General features: G+C 38.2%; 2 protein-coding genes across 5 annotated transcripts in view; both read left to right on the top strand.

Moving 5' to 3' along the window:
• Nucleotides 1-6,734, top strand: part of ACSL1 (acyl-CoA synthetase long chain family member 1) — a 35,129-nt gene extending 28,395 nt beyond the window's left edge. For all 4 annotated transcript variants that reach the window (XM_052683097.1, XM_052683098.1, XM_052683100.1 and 1 more), the window contains exons 15-21: nt 743-815; nt 1,501-1,589; nt 3,268-3,384; nt 3,907-4,050; nt 4,671-4,772; nt 4,849-4,920; nt 5,108-6,734. In XM_052683097.1, the coding sequence (XP_052539057.1) occupies nt 743-815; nt 1,501-1,589; nt 3,268-3,384; nt 3,907-4,050; nt 4,671-4,772; nt 4,849-4,920; nt 5,108-5,248 (738 nt within the window). In that variant the 3' untranslated portion in view covers nt 5,249-6,734. The remainder of the gene's footprint in view (nt 1-742; nt 816-1,500; nt 1,590-3,267; nt 3,385-3,906; nt 4,051-4,670; nt 4,773-4,848; nt 4,921-5,107) is intronic.
• A 131-nt stretch (nt 6,735-6,865) lies between these two features.
• CENPU (centromere protein U) lies at nt 6,866-18,188 on the top strand. The gene is made up of 11 exons (XM_052683104.1): nt 6,866-8,245; nt 9,138-9,255; nt 10,102-10,207; nt 11,042-11,129; nt 12,220-12,292; nt 13,315-13,432; nt 13,808-13,886; nt 14,638-14,685; nt 15,935-15,996; nt 16,928-17,084; nt 17,837-18,188. The coding sequence occupies exons 1-11, from the start codon at nt 8,195-8,197 to the stop codon at nt 17,972-17,974; spliced, it is 1,038 nt and encodes a 345-aa protein (XP_052539064.1). The 5' UTR covers nt 6,866-8,194; the 3' UTR covers nt 17,975-18,188.
• The last annotated feature ends 68 nt before the right edge of the window (nt 18,189-18,256 follow it).

Genomic DNA, 18,256 nt, shown 5'->3' with positions numbered 1-18,256 from the left:
AGTTAGAACTAGATGATCTTCATGCTCCGTTCCAAACTAAGCCATTCTATGATTCTGTTGTAGAGGATCTCTTCAACATCATGTAGTATTGTTGATTTAAGGATGAGATTGGGTAGAATTAGATTGCTCAATTTCTCTTCAAAGCCTCTTCCAAATACGTGCTCTTTTGAGGTTAAATCTGAAGAGACTAAATCTAACAATGGCACAGGATGGAATAAATGTGAAATAAATTTCAGGGGTGGAAAGCACTGACATACTAAAAATTGAGGCTTCTGTGACTTGAATTTCAGTAGTGTGCTAGTATAGCAGTGTTGTGCACAGAAAAGGACTTATGTCTTGTATATAGTAACAACAGAGCTGTGATGAGATATAGGGATCCTGTTTTTGACTTTCGTGAGCAAACTTGTCCTTAAATAATATGAAGTCATTTCTAGTGCCTTTGTTCTTAGTCTCTTCCTGTTGCACTCTGTCACTTTGAGTTCTGATCTGTGCAGGTGTCACACATGGCATGTGAAATACTGTGAAATACTGAGTAAGTATTGGAACTGAGGGTGGAATATTATTACTTAAAAGTGTGTATTGAAAATAAAGCTTCTTAATATGGCAGTATTCTTTAGCATAATCCTCAGTATCTTCTAAACTTAATTTTAATCTGGATTAGGAAGAAAGCAAAATCTTACTGTAATGAAGAAACTATATTGAGAAGTAAGAATTCTGAGTAAGTGTTGGTTTTCCTTTCTAGTTTTATGAAGGATATGGACAGACTGAATGCACAGCTGGATGCTCGCTGTCTATGCCTGGTGACTGGACAGCAGGTACAGTGTTTAATGTCTACCTGCCTGTTAAAGTTCTGATTGCTATAGAAGCCAAATTACAGGATTTTTATCTATTATACACCCATTGTGAAGAGTAAGATTACCTTTCAAGTAATGTAAAAAAAAAACAAAACAAAACAAAAAAAAACTTTGAAAGGCTCTTATGGAGTTATTATTCTTAAATAGCCAGGAACGTTCAGTAATTCTTTTAACTTTCAAAAGACTTTGCCCTTGTGAGTTGAAGTAGATGTAGGAGAGAAGAGATTGTAGTATTAACTTCTAGTCTTGTAGAATAGCAATCTGTTCATAAATACTGGAAATTCAAATGATGCTTTCTAGTGTTGGAACAGTCTCCATTTGTTATGTTTTACTTCTAGCTCCCTAACTGTTATAGTCCTGATACTTGAAAGTTACTGTAATCGTTCTGCTAATTTAAAATGTCCACAGTCTGATTATACTATAAAGATAGTGAGCCTGGCTACACTGTTCAGTTTACAATGTTCTGGGAGTGTCTGAGAATTTAACATTTTAAACCCAACAAATTACACCAACACCAGTACAGTAACAGTTTAATGTGTTACCAGAAATTGTTTCTTCTTGTATTACTTTAGTATATAGACAGCTTATAGCTACTAGAATCTGACTAACAATCCATTCAGGCTTTTAAAGAATTCCTGTTAAATAGGTCATGTTGGAGCACCGATGGCATGTAATATCATAAAGCTTGTTGATGTGCAAGAGATGAATTACTTGGCTGCCAAAGGAGAGGGTGAGGTGAGTAACTTCAAAATGTCAAGATTTCTTGGAAAAGGGAAAATTGCCTGAGCAAATAACTGATTTGCATCACAAATAACCAAGACAAACAAAAGGATTGTGCTTTATTTGCTTGAGTAGAAATGAATCATTGGATTTTAATTCCCAGAAATGCTTAAGGGTTATCTTTTGTTTGTTGATAGAAGGCTATCTTTTGGCAAATGGAGAACAGCATTCAGATTCTTTCCAGTTGTGTGTATGACCTAATTGCTAGTTCTCTTCAGCAGTTTTTTGAGGGTTTTTTTTGCATCTTAAATATGCTTTAAAAGCATACTCAGTTTCTCTAACAACTGTGTGTTTTCATAGTAAAAAAATATATATATTTTAATGTTTTTCTTCTACTCATTATTAAATTTTGCTGAATTAGGAGTGAGTTTAGACTCAAATATGGTAGTCTCCTAGAATTAAGTATCTTATTTTTATTCAAATTTCCTCGGTGCAAACTTCTTTGGATTTAACAGAAGTGGTATAGTTTGTTGATAGTTTGTTGCACAGCATAGAAATTCATAGCTGTAAATTTGCTTTGCCTAAAATAGATCTTCTTAATTTGCTCTTTAGCTACTATCATCAGCTGGATTCAGCACTTCTAGTCCTTCTTTCTGAGAATAAGCTTTCAATATTCTTAGCCCTGTCAGCCCTTCTCTTCACTTTAGTCAGTTATCCACATTCAAGAAAAACTTGTAAGTAGAATTATGTATGCTTATATACAGATGAGGTCTTAGTGCCAGTTAGAAGGATATAGATAAATGATTTGCTGTCACTACTGGGAGAAACCATTACCTACTGCTAGCTAAGACTGAAGGAGTCATAAAGCTCAATAAAGCAGCTTTTCAATTCTCTAGGATATGTAGAGGAAAACTCTACATATTCTTCCAGGTAATCTCTGTTCTTATAGCAAAAGTAACTTAGTTTTTAAAACTTAAGCTTGGTTGTGAGTTTGGTACAGTCCCTGCAAGGTTCTGATGGCCCCCACTAATGCTTTGTCCTCCCTCAAACTGATGATATCTTCTGTTTACTTGTACAGTAGTTCAGTTTGCCAGTATGCTATTTTATGCCAGGGCAAGCACTAAAAATGTTTGGGATGAGTTTATTTAGTTTCTGAACTATAATAGTAACTTCCTCTAATCTGAGAATTAATGGGCATTAGTCAGTTCCTTGCCTATTTTACAATTGTACTAATTCCCTAGAGTAATAGTTGACCTGGTATTTGTCTGTCACTATTAATATTTATTACTAATTTGGCCTTGATTTAGAACTGGATTCTCTAACTCTTCCAGGGTTATTCTAAAATCCTGGTAACTATTAATAATGATAACATAATATCATGTTGGCACTTCTCATAACTTCATAGGCATGTTTTAATCATTAGAATTCCCTACACCCAGGTATACCCTTGGATTACTTTTAAAGCTTTCTACTTGCAAGAGCTTTTTATTATACTTCATATCAATGGAAAATGTCTCAATCTGTGCCTGCCCCTGCACAAAACAAGCCCCTACAATAAAATAAAAAAAAAAAGTTAAATTAATATTTCATTACTGTAGTGGTGGTTGCTGAGAACTGTCAGAGAGCATTCCTTACAAAAACTGATGATTATTTTCCTTCATGGTAATATATAACACAAATGGCTGTCTTTCAGGTGTGTGTGAAAGGGCCAAATGTATTCCTTGGCTATTTGAAAGATCCTGAAAAAACAGCAGAAGCTCTGGACAAAGATGGTTGGCTTCATACAGGAGATATTGGGAAATGGCTGCCAGTAAGTCAATGTATATAGCTGTAAGGTATTTCTGTGGCTATTAGCAATAACTTAACAATTTAAAAATATATATGTATTAATACAGTGAATTAAAAAACAAATACATAACCTTATGAGGAGAATTATTACGTATGAAACAAATCTGTATATCTGGGGCTAAATATAATAAAAATAATGTGAACCTGAGACTGTTTCTAGTTCAGGTTAGATGGGTGCAGAGCTTCTTTTAACCTTAGTTTGACAGTGCTCTCCTGTGGTGTCTGATAATAGCTTCTGTCAATAAACTGTCTTGAATCATGCACAGCATTTAAGGTCATGTTAAGACAAAGCCTCAGTAGTATTGTTTCTGATCCTTTCTTGAAAGCTTAATAAAAGGCACTTATTTCTGAAATAGAAATAAGTAGAGGCAAACTCTTGTTCATATACTTGAATTCTGGCATTATGTGATCTGCTGTGATGCATTGTGTAGACTGGTTATCACTTGAAGTGCCTTTTCTGAGTGGAAATTATTTTTGTCAACAGAATGGTACATTGAAGATCATTGACCGGAAAAAACACATATTTAAACTAGCCCAGGGAGAGTACATAGCTCCAGAGAAGATAGAAAATGTGTATCTGAGAAGTGAAGCACTTGCTCAAGTGTTTGTCTATGGAGAGAGTTTGCAGGTAGGCATTCTTCTGGTAATTTTAAAAAAAGAAGTTAAATGCAAGAGAGAGATGGTAGAAAAGGGTTTTCCTTTCTTTTTTCCTTTCTTCCTTCCTCCCTGCCCCTCACTTTGAGATTAGTCTTTACACTTCCAGTAGGATCACAGAATGGTTTGAGTTGGAAGGAACCTTTCAAGATGATATAGGCCACCTTTCCCTTTGCTATGGTCAGGGACATCTTCTACTAGACCAGACTGCCCAAAGCCCCATCCAACGTCACTTTGAACACTTCTAGTGTTTGGGCATCCACAGCTTCTCTGGGCAGCCTGTCCTAGTGTCTGTTTAGTGTTGCACGCTTCAGCTCTCAATTCACTTAGGATTCCACCCGTTACAGAATATGCTTCTGGATCTAGTTTCAGACCAGGTAGTAGAAATGGATTAATTTAATTGATTACTAAGCACTATATATAACCTGCCAACAGTGTATGTGGAAACTTCTAAGAAAAAAGTTTCATTGTTAAAACTGCCACCCAAAACCAGGCAGAAAACCAGTAAGAAGCATTTAGGAACCAGTGTCGCTTTGTTTGAAATGAATAAATAAAACAGGAAAAAAAAAAAAAGGCACTTAAATTTCTTTATAGGCCTTCTTAATAGCTGTTGTGGTACCTGATCCTGAGACTTTGTGCAAGTGGGCCAAGAAAAAAGGAATTGAAGGCTCATATGAAAAGTTATGCAAAAACAAGGTGAGTAAATAAGTAAACAGCTAGCTATTCAGCATCAACTTTTTTTGAGCTGTACAATGTATTCTTGTATCCACAGGATGTCAAAAAGCACATCCTAGAAGACATGGTGAGAGTTGGCAAAGAATCTGGTTTGAAGTCATTCGAACAGGTAAGATGCTGATTAGACTTGAGCATCTAATTCTTTAAACAGTCTGTAACAATATAGTCAGACTAAGAACTGGTTTTAATTTGCATTTGGAAATATTTTAAAGTAATATGCTTTTTTATGGTGACTCTATTAAAGGTCTTGTGTATTCCAAAGAATGTAGCTTGGTTACTAGCTGTTTGTTTTCCAGGTTAAAGACATTATCATGCACACAGAAATGTTTTCTATTGAAAATGGCCTGCTGACACCAACACTGAAGGCAAAGAGACCAGAACTACGGAAATATTTCCAGTCACAGATAGATGAACTCTATGCTAATACCAAAATGTAACGGTGGATTGAGTAAAGTGGCACACATCTGATGTCTACTATTGGTCGTCATATCTGTAATTTGACTACAGTGATTATAGGGAAGGAAACTGTGCAATCATAAACTTGTACAAAAATGGGATGGGTACTTGCCATAGGAACATTGAAGAAATGGAACACTGCCTTACTGTCAAGTTGTGTTGCATACTGTTTTTATGGTGACCTACAATTTCCAAAAAGAGCCTTAACTATAAATGGTAACTATATATAAGTTATTTAAGACTTCATTGGCCAAAAATGGGACTCTCCTTAAACAAGGAGTGAAGATTTTCTTATTGCCAGCATGTTTGCTGTCTGCAGTGTACCTTGCAGTTCTCAGTTCAAAAAAGAATTTGGCAGGTTTGAAAATGCCTCTATGTATATTGCTGCCTCAGGAGGATTACTTAGTCTGTTGGGGGGAGGGGAGAGAGAACCCACCAATATACAACCTTACAGTTATATAGCTGATATTGCATCTTAATTGGTCCTAATGTTAACTGGGGTGAGGCAAGGGTTTCTTCCCTTCTATATCTACAGCCAGTTCTGAGGCTTACTTCTGTAAGGTAGAAGTCAGGACTCGGTACTAAGGAGACTGATTAATACAGGTTCAGGCTAAGCTTGCATTTGGTGACTCTGCACTAGACGTGTAGATACAGTTAATTCAGCAAGTGCAGCCTTTGCTGCATTAACACAATTTCAGAGTAGTGCCTGTCCAGTTAGTGGGCAGATTCTAACTCTGGCAAGAACACTAGAGATCTAGAAATAAAAGTGATCTAAGAGGCTGGGCTATGCTGACAGTCAGGTAAGTATTCCACCTGTACTAGTCACTTGTTTCCCCATGAATGAATGTGGATTTAAAATGTGTTTTGAAAAAGTGCCAGGTCCTCTAAGCAGAACAGCTTCTGACATAACCTCCATTTTCTGTGCTTTGTGTATGAGCCACTGAGTATTCTTCATGGAATAGCAAAATAGGTCAGGTAGAATGTTTTTTGCCTGATGCTTTGCAGTAATTGGAAGTATTCAGATGTGCCAATGAACAGTGTTGGCACTGAATGGGTATTTGTTCAGGGATAAGAAACAAATTCCCAGATAAACTACAGAACTATTTACCCTTTGTTTCAGAAATCAGCAGAAATAAGCCTTATGACAACATAAGTCTTTTGCTACCCTTAACAGAGTTGGTTTTGCATTAGAACTCATTACTGTTTTTTGAAAACATGGATATATGTAAGATACAAGCACAACAAGGTTTGCACTAAGATTTGTGTGATTGTAATGCACTACTCTGTAGCATAATTTCATACCTGTGTGCAGTTAAGGTACACGAATCCAAGTCAACTGTTAGAGCAGTAGTTTGTTACATTGGAATTCAAATGTTTGCTTAGTGTTGGCTATTTCTATGTTTTATAAAACCAAAACAATTTTCAAAACCAATGAAGGAAACCAAAATAAATACTTCTGCATTTCAACTCAGTGAAGTGTTTCTTTAATCAAGTGGGTATGCTGCTGACGGACAAGCTGAGGGACAATCAGAAGAAATTCTGATGAGCTGTAAAACTTTGTTACTACAACTGTATTTAACATAGTACAAGATAAATGCTGTCTGTAGATGCTTTGTTTGGAATGTGAATCTGCTTAAATCTGCTTTGATCTGTTATTTATGTGCAAGTTCTTGACCAATGTCCGTAAGAAAGATATCATTTTGCAACCTGCGCCATCAGTATTCCTTAAATTTTTTTTTTTTTTTTGCCATCATTATAGTCTTTGACACATGATGCACTTAGCACTGTAATTTAAGTGAAATCTGTAGCTTTACCAACCTTAAACTACTTTTGGGTGGTTGGTATCATTGTTCCCTTGTGTGTATTTATCTCCACTTTTACTGTGCATATACTGTGTATCTAGCTTTAATCTGGGGAGCAATTGGAAAGAGTTAATGGGCAAATCATGCAAACCATGGTAGATGAAGTGTCACCAAGATTATGTTTATAGCTGTTCCTATGCTACTGTCCATAACCATCTGTATGTTCTTTATGAATTCTTCCCCCACTGAAGGAACTCTAAAGTTCCTTTTTGCAACAAATTCTGTACTGTGTTCAAATATGTGCCTGTTGCTTGGACAGACAGTGTAGTTTTACCATATTTCATGATGAAAATAGCTTAAGGAGCTGAGTCTATGGTTTATTTTTCTCACCCTGTAAGAGAGAGCTTTCTGTGGGAGCCAAGCAGCACTATCGTCTGTACTATTGCTTGCTGCCTAAGGCTTATGGTCTACCAAATGGAGCTTTGTTGCTATACCCAACGAATTCTGAGTATAGAGATTTCCTATTAATACTAATGTGATACTATGACTTCAGGCTGAAAGTGTATGGGTGCAGGAGGGCATCAGCGGGGGCTGTGTGCCACTGCAGGGAGCTGATTTGTGCGGATTGAAGGCAGCCAGTAACTGGGGGTGCTGGGGGGGGGGTTAATAAAGAGGGATTCTTCCAGAAAATGTTAACAGCAAAAACAGGACGAGAGAGAACATTGCCGGAGGACTGTGACTGGGTAACGATGAGTTTCCAGCCAGCACCGAACAACACGGGATTTGCCGCTCCGGTTGGATGGCATTTGTGACGACGCGTTGAAAGGACAGCTCTAAATTACCGCGGAAACGGGGGCAACGGGCGGCACAGAGGGCGGGCAGGGCTCCCCTCCCGCCAATCCCCTCGCTGCAACTTCCCGCGGCGGGGCGGGACGCCTCAGCCGCTCGCGCTTCCGCTTCCGGCGGTGCTCGCGGCTGCTTTGAATCGCAGCGGCGCGGCCGTTGGGCGCTGTGAGGTGAAGCGAGGCCTCTGGCTGCTCGTCTTAAGACGAGGAAAGCGCATCTGTATTCAGGGCTGTTCTTCGGTAGCTCTGTATTCGGCTGTATGTTTAGCGGTTTAGTAAGATGTCTTCTAAGAAAAGAACGAAGAGAAATCGTACTGAAGATGAATTCAAGGTAAAATTCTCCACTCTGAACTTAATCCTGTGTTGCTTTACTGTACGCTTGTGTCGTTGATTCCTGCTGAGCAGTGCTTCCTGTCAGTTCCTCTCCTTATGCACAAACGTCTGAGAAAACTTCACCCCGTGTTTGCGGATGAACGGAACGGTTACAGACACCTAATGAGCGGATGCCCTTCCCTTTCTGTTTGAGTTATTCTGTGGAATGCTTAACTTACGAACTAATTCTAACCTATATACGAAGCTGCACTAGAACTCTTCTTTTTTTAGATTAAAAAGCATTCAGCTGGACAAACCAGGAATGTTGTGTGAATATAGAGATGAAAGGAGATGCTTTAATGCCTGAAGAGGAAAAGGCTACAGGTCATAGAAAGTTAGTATCAGACAGCTCTAAGATTACTAGGTGTGTGTGCTTGGCTTTATAAAATAAGATAAACTATGTGCTACATACAAGTCATAGTAACGTGCCATAGAACGGCATCGTTAGGAGGGCTTTAAGGTCCCCTCCAAACCCCTGACATGGGCTGGGTGCCCCCCACCAGCTCAGGCTGCCCAGGGCTCATCCAACTGCAAGCATCTCCAGGTACGGGACATCCACAGCTCTGGGTAGCAGTGCCAGTGCCTCACCGCCCTCTGAGTAAAGAATTTCTGCCTAACATCTAACCTAACCCAGCAGTACATGCTGATGTTATACCATTGCTTCCCCTAGGGAATAAGCATAATAAAAGGGGAAAAAAGTATGCTCCGAATGTTTTATTTTGTAGGCCAATAGTCAAAGCAGTTCATGTTAAATTAATTTCTAATAAAAAAATCTTGAAATTCTTTGTCTTATTTAGTCTGTCATACATTCAGTCAGTGGGATGACAGCTGCTAATTTTGTACCCTACCAGGAGCACAAAGGCAGTTCTCATCCTCGCCGGAAATTTCTTCTCCCTGAGGATCCTGATGTCTCAAGGATATCAAAGGTTGCAGGTGTAAACCAACTTGAGGAGCTTTGTGATTCATTTGGTTAGTATGAACTTGAATGTCTGCTTTTCATCAGCTAAATATCTCAGTGTTTACATAAGAAACAGTGCTGCGTTGTCTGGGGGAGGAGGGAAGAATTCAGAGAAAGTAGTCAGATAAATATATTAAAGACTGATACAAGCTATAGCAAAGAAAGACTTTAAATAAAGCTCTAAACCTTTGTCTACTCTGTACTGCGTGTACATATGTATTTGCTGAGCTTTCATGCACCTTCACTTTCAGTTTGTAGAGAAATAAAGTTCTAGCAACATTTAGTTTGGAAAAGACCTTCAAGATCATTAAGTCTTAGTCCACTGCTAAGCCCCGTCCCTGGGTACCACATCTGCTTGTCTTGTAAATCCCTCTAGATAGCAACTAGAGGGGATAGCAACTCCACCTGCTCCCTGAGCAGCCCCTTCGAGTGCCTGACCACTCCTTCCATGAAGAAACCATTCCTGACTTCCAATATGAAGCTGCCCCGTGCAACTTGAGGCCATTGCCTCACGTCCTGTGACTTGTCTCCTGAGAAAAAGATACCAACGCTGTCTTTCTGCAGAGCAATGAGGTCCTCTCAGCCTCCTTTCCTCCAGACTAAGCAGCACCGGTTCCTTCAGCCACTCCTTGTAGGCCTTGTTTTCCAGGCCCTGCCAACAGCAGATATGAGTATAGACACTGAAACTTTTGATTACACATACCTTTCATAACCTCCAAATGTGCTTCTAACAAGTATAGCTAGAGTGAGCAAACATCAGAAATTCTAAATGCTGAATGATAGACAGTGCTAATATACCTGTATTTGTCTCAACAGATAGGAACAATTTTATACAGCTTGTTTTCTGTTCTTTGCAGATCAGCCTTTGCACAGCACTGCTTTAGATGCTTATGGAGAGGAGCAGTCAGAAAATGAATCATCTAGTCGTGTTCCAGCTCCACAAAGGACAAATGTGGAAAGAAGGTCTGGTGGAAAAATTAATTGCCAGCATTTAATTTTTCTTTTTTTAGATTAAATGGAGAAAACTTTTGTCTGGTTTCTCTAAGTGCTTGTTAGACATGCTTAAAATCTCTCAGATGGGAAGAAAAAAAAAAGAGTAAGAAAAGCAAGGAAGGTAAGTAAATAAATTAGCCTGCATTTTACTGGCAGTATGTTGACTTAAATAGTTACTGGATTATTTTTTTTAGAGAAAAGAATGCCTTTGTGAGGTAACTTGTCCATTAAATCTTGGTGTCAGAGTTTGAGAAGCGGTGAAATGGTAACAACAGGTTAACAAGTAAAAATCTGTTAAACTATATGCAACAAGAAAAATAACTTAGAGCACCTTTTAATATGAGTTTTAATACTGTTCTTGTCTGTTAATGCTGGTTTGGTGCCAGCCTTAGTTCAGTGAAGGTGTGATTTGAAGGAATTACCCAGACAGTACTTGTGAGGGTACGCATTGCTCTTTTATTTCCCCCTCAGCCCTCCAGTCCCGAAAGGACTTCTTCATTCCTTCTAAAACATACTAAGTAATAGCTTTCTCACTGGTTCAAAGTTTCTCCTGAAAACACGACGGCTATTCCTGTGGTTGATTAGAAATGATTTCAAAGCTTTTGTGAGCTTTTCTGTAGAGGGATCAGGATTCTGCCCCCTGTGTATGCCATTGGAACCTTTTATGTAATTTATTTAAAGCGGTCAGACTGCACACAGCAGTACAAAATGTTCCCCAAAGATTTTGTTGATTGTATCTGGAAAATAACTACTCTTCCTCAGCGTGTGGTTGGTTTACATGTGGGTATTTTTCTTTTATTCTAGTGAAAAGATGCAATTGAAGATGCCTGAGGGCGGTGTTCACAAGTTCAACCAGAGTGGTTCTGTACACGAGCCCCGTAAGGAGAATCTGGTAGGGAGAAAATGTGCAAGTGTATTGGTCAGTTTGAGTTTAGCTTTGTGCCATGCCTGCACAGTATAATGGCAGGGAAGGAAGACCTTTCCTTTGCTTTTTTTAATACTTAGTTGTGTACCAAATAAGCAAACCTACTCATTCCTGTGGGATGGCCAAGCGTTAGGTGAACTTCTTAAACCTGCACTGCTCACATCAGTGGGGGATGTAAAAGCCAGGGTCCTGTAGTCCATTTTATTGCTCATTTGGGAATATGTGACTTTCACTTTCTGAATTTTTCAAGGAGTTTAATTATATCTAGAATATATTTTTTCAAGTGCTGTGCTACATAATGTATAAATTACTTATTCTTGTTTGGTACTGAAGAGCACACGTGGGAGAATTGAATTTTTTGCTGATAAAATGAATTTTGAAAACGTATTAGAATTAGATTAAAGCCAATTGATTTTGAATGAATGTTTTTCCATGCTCAGACCTGAATTAGTGCAAAATACTTTTGGCCAGCTTAGCTTCTGGGGGCTATGGAAGGTACCTACCTTCCCACAGACTTGAGAAAGTAGACCTATAGTAGAAGAAGCTGTGGAGTGGTTTGTGTAAAAGCTTTTCATGTACTGAAATTAATTTGGATTATTGAGATATGTGTTGTAAAATTCAGGACCTAAGTTAGACTTTCATCAGTAAGCTGCACATATGAAGAACCGCTGTAGGATGGCTGTTGTGTTACAGAAAAGCATTCAGAATCAGAAAATAATTGGGACAGATGTAGGTGAAAAGGTGAGAAGGAGCTGTTGATCAGAGAACTGGTGCCTGTTGGTCGGCACAGGTTGGTGCCTGTGCTGAACTGAGGGGCCTTAAGCTGCTTACAAGTGTTCTTCCTGCCAGTACCTGTTGTGTACCTGCTTTGTGCAGCCAGGTAGCTGCATAGTCACTGCGCTGTGAGTCTGGTGAAACAGACCTAAGTAAATGGTACCAACATTTCTGTCATGAGGTGCTGAAATACTTCCCTGCATTCTGCTTAATTACTATCTTTCAGAATTTCAAACGAGCACACCTAGGTTCTTAATAGTTAATCTGTTTCTGTAAATTGCAGAACACTCCAAGTGCTACTCAATCTGAGGTGAAAAAGAAGGGACCTTCAAAGAAGAGCACACCAGGTTCTTCTGGTAAAGCAGACCTTTCAGAACTTTTGTATAGCTTTTCCTCATTCAAGATCAATACTTCTCCCTAACTCAATGGTTTTGATTTCTGGTATGTAGCAGCACGCTCGCTTTTCTGGGAGGTTCCAGTTTTAATCTGGGTCTGAACACTCTTTAGCAATGGATTGAGGAGCTGGTGTGCCACACAGTTCTGATTTCTGTGGTTTGCATCTCTGGACTTGTCTATTCCTCGCTGGAGAGATAGAGCAGAGGTGTTTTGCTTTACTCTTTGCATGTACTTGGTTTCCTTTTGAGAGAAACTTGGGTCCCTGGGTATGGAGCTGTAATGTGCCCCAGTGGATCTCTTGGTCTTGGTGCCTGGAGCACACCGGGTTCCCCAGATTTACATCAAGGACATAATGTAAAGACCCATGAGACAGGGAGCTTCAAGACCGTGGCATTTTTTGGTAGGGAGAAACTTTCCCAGGGGCATCTTGTACTTGAATGTAATGGATTATAGTTCCAAGGAGGCTAGATTTACATTTAGATGTGCATGAAGAAACATTTTTTTTTATAGAAATCATTAATATTGTTATTTCAAAGTTTAAAAGAAGATATTGTTATACCTTCCATGTTTCAGAAGTTGCTATCAATAGAAAATTGATACAAATATGACATAGCAATTCATGATTCTTTGAGTAATGCAGGCTTCCCAAACTCAGGCTGATAGTTCTTTGCAGCCAGCAGTGTTTTTGGCACTGTGTAGTTTATCAGTGGTGCAATTAATGGACTTTCTTGAAATGATGAAGAATAAGTAATAAGATCATATGATTGATCATTCAAATCTCTGTGTTCTCTGATAATTTTATGGTTTCCCAAAATCATCATAATTGCTCAGCCTAAAACATGGAATTAATTAATATTTTCCTTATAAAATTTTTATATTTAAATGTTCTTAATTCTTATTTTAATGCTGGGTACAATAACTTCTGGTATTTCAGAGCGTGTACCTGAATTGTATAATGCTTGTCTTTATTGTGCTGTTTCAGTTAACAGCCCATCTTCTGTACCTCTTTGGTGTCCCAATGAGCTGAAAAGATCATCCAGAGATATCACAGAACTGGATGTTGTTCTGGCTGAATTTGAAAAGATAGCAGCAAACTATAGGTAAACATTCTGCTTTCATTTGACTGAATGCTCAGAGGAGTATAAATAAATAATGTGCTTTTCTGCTAGTGGACTGACCCTTAAGTAATGCAGCATTAGTTACATTCTGGTATTGTTTTAATGACTGGTAGGTTTCTCTGAAGTTTTTTTGCATGTGATCCTGGGAATTTGGAGTTTTTCCAAATATAAGTACAGCACATCTGAGTAGATGTTCTCCAGTGTAGAAATTAAGTTATTGCTAGCACGTGAATGATTTGCAGCTGCTTGTGCTACGAGCTGTTTAACATTGGGTTGTACTTGTATTCACAAGAATATATCTGGATTTCTCCTTCACTAAAACAAATGAGTTGTGTTTTATCCCTCTGACTTCTCCAGACAAAGCATAGAATCCAAGGCGTGCAGAAAAGCTATCAGTGCCTTCTGTTCAGCTTTTGAGGACCAAATCACTGATCTTGTAAGTACACAGTAAGGAAGAAAGTGGTTATGGTTATAGAGCTGTGTGCTACACTGCAATATGTATTTTCATTGTAGTGAAAATGCCGATGGCTTTACGTTGTCCCTTAAAAGCTTACTTCTTAATACTTCACATTTTCTCTCTCTCATCAGGTTGAATTAAATGAAAGCATGGTTACTTGTATGTTATGACTTGTTGCCTCTGTGCTGACCTTGATAAGAATTGCGTTTAGACAATATTGCTATCATGGAAACACCTTGCAAAACTGCCAGTTTTTGAGAATAGGGAAGCATCTAATAATCTTGAAGTTAGTGCCATAGTTAAAACATTGTGCAGTAAAACTGGAGAGCTGTACAATCTCACTAATTATAGCTAGTAAAATGAAGTCAGACTTTGTTGTGATGAATAAAATGTATGAGTACTGCAATCATAGTCCTAAGTGATTCACCAGAAGAAGCAGGTTTAAAATGACTAGATTAATACATTTCCTGTAAAGTAATAGAAAAAATAGCATAGGCAGTGTTACACAGTGGAGTAATGCTAATTGGTGCAGGCGATTAATGGTGTGCAACAGTCCTCCTCTGGCATGGGGGAAGAGTTGATAAACAACTGAGATACCTGTCATATTCTTTTGGAACAGTGTTTTAGTGAATAGTTTCTTGGTGTGATTGCAAAGTAATTCTTACAACAATGTTTTTAGGAGTATAGAGATGAAATCCAGATTCGTCCCTAATGTTTTCTTCTTCCACAGATAATAGAAGTCCAGGAATTAAAGAACATAAAGAAAAAAAATGCTAAGGTAATTACATGTCTGAAATACATGCTATCACTGAAATTACAGCATGCAGAGGTGATGTTGAGAATTCAGACAGTAGGGTGGAAGAAATATGTGACAAAAAAATTGTACTGTACTACAGAAACAAGAGCACAAATGCAGCATGAAGAACCCTAGGACATTTGGAGGAAGGGACTGAAGTAGCATGGTAGAATGCAAACTGCATGCACGTACTGTTGGACTGCAGACATACATTAGGACATGCGTGGTTTTCATGCATGTGAACTACTCCGTGTTTCTTAAATGCTCACTTATTTTTAGCAAGCACTGGTGAACTCTCTGGAGAACCAATGAAATATTGGAAACTCACCTTCCAGAAACATAAATTAATGTAAAATTCAGAAGAAAGCAGCAAAACCCTATGGGAATAGCACTGGATTGCTTAAATAACAGAAGTCTAAGGGAGATACATTCTCTTAGTGCATGCAAGATTTTTGTTCAGAGAATGCAGTTCCTCTGTTTGCACTTGAAATGCAAAACAAGAAATACAGACAGGTGGAGAAACCAGTGTAGGAGCAGAGAACTGTGGAGTGGTTTCATCAGGATAGAGATGAATGCCCCCACAGCAGGGAGACTTAAGAGCAAGTTAGGCCCTATCTTCTAATGATATATTATAGCTACAGTTGGTCTCTCACATGAGAAGTGTCTGTAGAACTTTTTGCCTTTGGACCTTGTAATTCTAAGTGTGAAAGGGCAGTTGGACCAAACAGAAGATTGAAATTTGTTCTCTTTCCTGAATATCTTTCTATTTAATGATTAAGCAACTCAGCCTACTTAACAGCTGCAAGCAGCGTGCACCGATTAACCTCTTCAGCAAACTTTTTGATGGCTAAATAGCTTTTAACAAGAAGAGATTATATTCTGACAGGTAGCAATTAATGTGTTAAGGATGAAAAGCAATTTGAGCTCATACAGTAAACTACTCTGTAAAAACAAAAATTTTAGTATGCATCCAGCATTCACAGTTGTTTTGTTTTCTTATTTTGAGCTTTATACATTTGTTTCAACTCAAGCTTACAGCTCAAAAATGAAAATTTTTAGAGAATTTTAAAAAGCATCTATTAAAGAAAGCTTTGTTATGCTTAATTTCATAGTTCCAGCAGCCATACTGAATCACATGCACTAGAGTCTCAAAGAAAAAAAGCCTTCAATGTTTGAGTTGTTTGCCTGTGAAGTCTCAAACAAGTTCAAAGTGTTTCCTCATTTGTTACAGGTGGTGGCAGACATCAACAAGAAAAGGCAGCAACTGATGCAAGTCAGAGAAAAGCTAAGTAGGTATGTTCCTGATAACGCACAACAGCAGCCTGAAAAGCTGGAGGAGGCTAGTTTGTTGTTTTGTTTTTTTTAAATCTGAAGTAAAAGCAACTCTTACGTTTTATTTTGGTGAAACTCTAATTCTGTTCTGTACTGCTTTGTGTTTTTACAGAAGCTTTGGGTAACCCTTCCATGTTTCAGACTGCTAGAGTAATTCTTGCAGTGTTCTCTCTTATGTTACTGTAGTTGCAGGGGTGGTACTTCAGATAGTATGTTTCTAAGAAAACCCTGTTACAATTGGAATAGTAAGTCATGAAACGAAGACAGTGCAGAATTTGTTTTGATAGTATGAGAATTTGATGTCTCTAGCCTCTCTCGTGGGTTCAAAGCCGTCTTCACATTTCTTATTTGTTGTGTTTTAATCATCTGATCATTTTAAGAAAGCCTTTCTGAGGCAATACTGAAATGAAAATGGCTGTTGGGTGTTCTGTTGCTGGAGTGCTGATCATGCTTCAAACATCATTTAATAGATTGAGTCCTTCAGCTTTCTTAGGCAGAGGAGTATCTCGTTTATAGCTCCTGAGTATGCTTCAGCATAGGCCCAGAACACCTCAGCCTGCAAGCTGGTGTCTGCAGAAGCAGGTTGCATATTTAAGCAACATCAGAGGCACAGAAGTGCTTAAGAGATTCGCTGTGTTGATGGTAAAGTGTGGAAAAATGTGAGAACTAAAAAGGTGAAGGGTTTTTTTGTTCTTGTGGATTTGGACCTGTACTCCAATTGAAGTAATCCACCTATTTTTCTGTTTAAATAGTATGTTATTCTAACTGTTTCTGTTATTCTGTTCATATTTCGGATCAACTTTTTCCTTAATTCTTTTGCAGAGGAAATGCATTCACAATTCCTCATGTCATAAATATTCAGATATAGTGATCAAAGCATGATCTTTTTCAGAACTGAACCACAACTGATAAAACTACGAAAAGAATATGATGAGGTGGAGGAGAGGAAATCTTCCTTGAGGCAAGTAGTTCAATTCCTTGCTGATTTAAAGGAACTACAGCATGACTACTTGAATTACAGAGAAGAAAACCCAAGAAAGAAAGTGGCAGTGAGTACTTTTCTATATATTATATAGAAATAGTATATTTCTGCGTGTTTTCGAACTGTTCTGGATCAGCCTCCCTTCTGGAGGCTTTTTCTTCTGGACAGACATGCATTTCTACTTACATCTGACTTACATTAAATAGCAGTATTCTGATAAAAACACTTCTGTGGAACCAACTTGCGAGTCATTGCTCTATCAGCATCTCGCTCTTTTTTTCTCTTGTGTTTAGAAATTGACATATTTGAGAGAAAATTGATCCCCCCATTTCTGTGTCCAAAAATTAAAGAGCACGTAAACATAACTGTTATCCTCAGGTCTAGCATTTTTTTAATAGAAACTATAGGAATATTAAGAGTGAGAAACAGGTAACCAATTTTTGCTCGTTCAATGTTAGGGAAGGCTCTGGTACTGACATACATGTTCTATAATGTGGTCAATGGTTGGTAAAAACTGCACTTGTCTTTTGTGACCAGATTAACTTCTCATTAGTCTTAGATCTCTGTCCCCTCTTACTGTGGCTGTCCTCGTGACCCGGTGTGCTAATCTGTGGACAGTGCTAGGTGCCTGCTGTATATAAAAGAGCAGGAAACCTGCTCTTTTAGAAGACTGTCTAGCTCGGCTATTTTTTGCTTTTAGAAGTTATATTGCACTATTTCAGATAGAGGAAAAATAAATACAGATAGGTATGTGACTTTTAATTCTTGGGGAGAAAAAAAACACCAAACATTGCCCTGTAACTTCTTCCTTCACAACAGTACGGAACTTCCAGCTTACCTGCTCTTCTGGTGGAGTCACGGACAATTCTACAAGCAGAAAGACACTTTCAGAATATTAATAGGAAACTGGAAGATGCCCTGGAGGTACAGAGAGGGAAGTTATCTAAGGAACATTAAGCTCTTTTAATAGGCTTTTTGACAATAATTGATCATTATTGTAATGGACTGTGCTTTGCTTGGCGAATTGTTGTTGGTCTTTGGTGTTTAAAGGAAGTCAGCGACTTCATCAGATAGTATCTTTGTATGGTAGAATAGCTTGCCTAAGAACTTAATTCAGAATGAAATAACAATTCCAGTTAATATAGTAAAACTTCCTGTACCCTGTCAACAACACTTGTTTTTTTTTAATCCTTGGTTATTTAAGTGATGTGATCTTAAATAATATGTACCTTAAAGAGG

The sequence above is a fragment of the Tympanuchus pallidicinctus genome, unplaced genomic scaffold (genome assembly GCF_026119805.1).
Source record: "Tympanuchus pallidicinctus isolate F22 unplaced genomic scaffold, pur_lepc_1.0 scaffold2, whole genome shotgun sequence".
In the NCBI taxonomy this organism is placed as follows: Eukaryota; Metazoa; Chordata; class Aves; order Galliformes; family Phasianidae; genus Tympanuchus; species Tympanuchus pallidicinctus.
Note: the sequence above shows the minus strand (reverse complement) of the source record. Positions and strands in the feature narration are given on the sequence as shown.